The sequence below is a fragment of the Notothenia coriiceps genome, unplaced genomic scaffold (genome assembly GCF_000735185.1).
Source record: "Notothenia coriiceps isolate Sejong01 unplaced genomic scaffold, NC01 NC01_scaffold00029803, whole genome shotgun sequence".
Classification (NCBI taxonomy): domain Eukaryota; kingdom Metazoa; phylum Chordata; class Actinopteri; order Perciformes; family Nototheniidae; genus Notothenia; species Notothenia coriiceps.
Window position 1 is genome coordinate 1 of NW_011362504.1, and position 4183 is coordinate 4183.

Consider the following 4183-nt stretch of genomic DNA (forward strand, 5'->3'; position numbering starts at 1 on the left):
CATTGATGAGATAAAATCTCTAATGTCTGAGTGCAAGTGAATGCAGCACGAGACGCGAGCCTTGTAACCCCTCCCCCGGCCCTGGCGTGAGCAAGGAAATGTGATTGGCGGCGATTTAATTTGAACGGGACGGCGCATTCGGACCAAGTACTGAAGGAATGAGGTGCGGTCTACAATGACAGAGAGGAGCCTGTCAGTGTGGCTGCACTCAGCATTGAATCAAACGAACTAAAGCTTTGATCTTCATCAGTTTGAGAGGCGTTCTGCTGAACAAGAGGGTAATCACCACATTCAGCTGTTATAGGCAACTTGATGCTCTGCTCACGGATGACTCGATGAGCATAACAAACTGTTAAGATGATGACCTTGCGTGTGTAAATATATTTTTGTCTTTGTGGGGTCTGCCCCCAACAAATAGTTTGAAGTCCTGAGAAAGTCAAAGACGCTGTGTAAAGCTACACTGCCCTGCCAACAGAAAGTAACCACTCTGATTGAACTAGGCCAGCAGGTAAGGGCTTTCCACTGGATCATAATACCCCTGCATTATAGCAACATCAACAACAACAACAATAATAAAAGCAATAATAATTGGGAGGGGGGGCGTGGCTGTTCTTATGTTCTCTGAGGGGAGGCTCCCCTTCCCACACTTTGAAAACCCCTGATATAGATGATAGGTATTTAATATAACCCTCAGAGTGATACCTCCCCAGGATCTGGGCGTGTTCAGTTCTTCTCACCGAAGCGCTCTGAAGCGACGCATCAAAGATCTTCTCTCTGCAGCCGAGAAGGAGAAGAAAGCTCTGAGACAGAAAGAGAAACAACGAAGAAGAAACAACGAGACGCACAGGAACTGACCTCTGATTGACCTCTGACCTCCAACTGACCTCTGACTGACATCTGACTGACCTCTGACTGACCTCTGATTGTGACCTCTGACTGACCTCAGACCTCTGGTTGACCTCTGGTTGACCTCTGACTGACCTCTGACTGACCTCTGATTGTGACCTCTGACTGACTTCTGATTGTGACCTCTGACTGACCTCAGGCCTCTGGCTGACCTCTGACTGACCTCTGATTGTGACCTCTGACTGACTTCTGATTGTGACCTCTGACTGACCTCTGACTGACCTCTGATTGTGACCTCTGACTGACTTCTGATTGTGACCTCTGACTGACCTCTGACTGACATCTGACCTCTGACTGACCTCAGACCTCAGACTGACCTCTGATTGACCTATGATTGACCTTTGACCTCCTCAATAAAATGACAATTTCAATAAATAAATCTGTGAAAATCTTTTTATTTTATTTCATGTTCCAAATAATAATTATAATATAAACAATAACTCTAAGTAATAATATTATCGTTAGTATTGTTTATTATCACACAGAGACAGAAATGTCATCTTTATATAACTGATAAACAAATACTTGATATTTGATTCTCCAAAGACACAGGAGCTCCGGAGAGGGTCAGGGCCAGAGGCCTGTACTACGAAGCAGGATGTTCTCTTAGCGGCTAACTTCAGGGAAAACTCTGGGTTTCCGGTCCTACGAAGCTGGTTCTCTTTTGAGCAGGCTAGATCTCCATGGCAACTGATGCTGAGCGGCTAACCTGCCCCGGAGCAGGTTACCATGGAGATCTAGCCCGCTAAGAAGTGAACCAGCTTCGTAGGACCGGAAACCCAGAGTTTTCCATGAAGTTAGACGGCTAAGCGAAAATCCGGCTTCGTAGTACAGGCCTCAGGTGTGTTTACCTGAGCGAGTCTCCGCAGCAGCAGTTCTGCAGACGGTCGGGTCCAGTCCAGGAAGATCTCAGGAACCAGAGTCACCGTCATCTCCAGAACCCGGAGCAGACTGACGGACAGATCAAAGCACGTGGCACACACCTGCACAGACACACACACTCACATCTTAATTAACATATTACGTTTTGGATGATAGTCCCATGTCTGATTTTCCTGTAGCATTTAATTGGTTTGATCGTTAGTGATGTTATTGACCTTCAGCTGACGAGTGTCCACAAAGTTCCTCTCTGGACGCTCTGCAGCCTGCTGGATCTGAAACAGGAAGATACAGGTATTATAGATGTGTTTACAATCATAACAACAACAACAACAACAATAACAATAACACCCACCTCTTGGATCATGCCGATGAACTCGCTGAAGGCCCAGTTGAGCTGGTTCAAGACGCTGTTCAGGAACGAGGCGGCCATTTCTTTATCGACGCTCAGCAGCTCCGCCATGTGTCTCTGAAGCAGCAGCGAGGGGCACGGCTCTGCACCAATCAGAGGAGAGGGGGGAGAGGAGGACCAATCAGAGAGCAGGAGGAAAAGACAAGGTGAACAGAGAGTCCACAGAAGAAGAAGAAGAAGAAGAAGAAGAAGTCCTGGGTTCATCACTGTCCCACTGATATTTATTTTCCTGTTTGTTTGTTTGTTTGTTTGTTTGTTTACAGCATGTAAAGCTTGGGTCTCTTGAAAGGCACTATAAAAATGTGATTTTTCACATTCAATCCAAAGTAATAGCAAAAACCCAAAGATGTGCATGAATGGGTGTATTGATGTCTCGAGGCCCTGACACACCTACCCCATGTTTGGAGGCAGTCGGGCGCCCTACTCAGATTGGCTGCTCAGCTTAGCGAGTGCATGAGAAGCGAAGCGGAAGTGAGGGACCAAAACAAACGATTAAGAAGGCACGCACAGACGGCTAATCTTTTTCATTTTCATCTCACCCGGACGCAAGAGTTTCTTTTTTGTGTTTCCATGTTTTCGATCGAGGAGAGAGTGGAAATGGAACCCAGACGCTCTTTGTCTGTTCTTCTTCTCTCGGTGTATAGTCTGTCTTCTGGTTGTTGCCTCTTTTGAATGACGAATACACACTACCGCCGCCTGCTGGTGAGGACAGTTATTGCCACTCGTCGACTGAAGTCTTTGCGGTGTAGGCGACGTAGCGGACGTAAAAGTCGGGACGCTTTCGGTACGCGTTCTTTGGTCTCAGGTTGGTGTGTTCCTTTAATCGTATTAAAAAACAACACGTAAAGTTGAGCCACTTTTGCTTTCCGGCTCGTCTTATGAGAATAAATAATGACGTAAACATTTAAGTTGTGGTTTGTATTGTTCTGGAGGGCGAGGCCTGAGCTCTCTTCTTCCTGTTGGGAGTGAGCACAGCGTCAGGGAGAAACACAGAGGAGGGATCTGTCACGAGGTTCACATGTCCTCCATCTAATACACATGAGACACGGGGATAAAGAGAGGGACAGGAGAGGGACAGGAGAGGGACACGAGAGGGACACGAGAGGGACAGGAGAGGGACAGGAGCACGAGAGGGACACGAGAGGGACACAAGAGGGACAGGAGAGGGACAGGAGAGGGACAGGAGAGGGAGACGAGAGGGACAAGAAAGGAACAAGAGAGGGACAAGAGAGGGACAGGAGAGGGACACGAGAGGGACACGAGACGGACACGGGAGGGACACGGGAGGGACACGAGAGGGACAGGGGAGGGACACGAGAGGGACACAAGAGGGACACAAGAGGGAGAGGGACACGAGAGGGAGAGGGACAGGAGAGGGACAGGAGAGGGACACGAGAGGGACACGAGAGGGACAGGGACACGGGAGGGACAGGAGAGGGAGAGAGACATGAGAGGGACAGGGACAGGAGAGGGACACAAGAGGGACAGGAGAGGGACACGAGAGGGACAGGGACAGGAGAGGGACACAAGAGGGACACGAGAGGGACACGAAAGGGACAGGAGAGGGACACGGGAGAGGGACACGAGAGGGACAGGGAAAGGAGAGGGACACAAGAGGGAGAGGGACACGAGAGGGAGAGGGACACAAGAGGGACACAAGAGGGAGAGGGACAGGAGAGGGACACGGGAGGGACACGAGAGGGACACAAGAGGGACACAAGAGGGAGAGGGACAGGGGAGGGAGAGGGACACGAGAGGGACACGAGAGGGACAAGAAAGGAACACGAGAGGGACAGGAGAGAGACAGGAGAGGGACACAGATTAAAGGACAGAGGAAGAGGACAGAAGGAGTGTTCATTAAATCCAGTGTTGTCAAGTAAATATGTAGATTTACAAGTACAAGATCTGAGTACTTCTACTTTTACTCAAGTACAAGATCTGAGTACTTCTACTTTTACTCAAGTACAAGATCTGAGTACTTCTACT

The 4183-nt window shown here is 48.9% G+C and overlaps 1 protein-coding gene across 1 annotated transcript; it reads right to left on the reverse strand.

Moving 5' to 3' along the window:
- Window positions 1-737: 737 nt before the first annotated feature.
- Window positions 738-2583, reverse strand: LOC104959069 (uncharacterized; the record flags this gene model as incomplete). Its single annotated transcript, XM_010786928.1, has 4 exons — window positions 2141-2583; window positions 2004-2060; window positions 1758-1889; window positions 738-800 (listed from the first exon to the last, which is right to left on the reverse strand). Coding segments are annotated over exons 1-4 (663 nt in total), but the record flags the coding sequence as incomplete, so codon positions are not given.
- Window positions 2584-4183: the final 1600 nt, after the last annotated feature.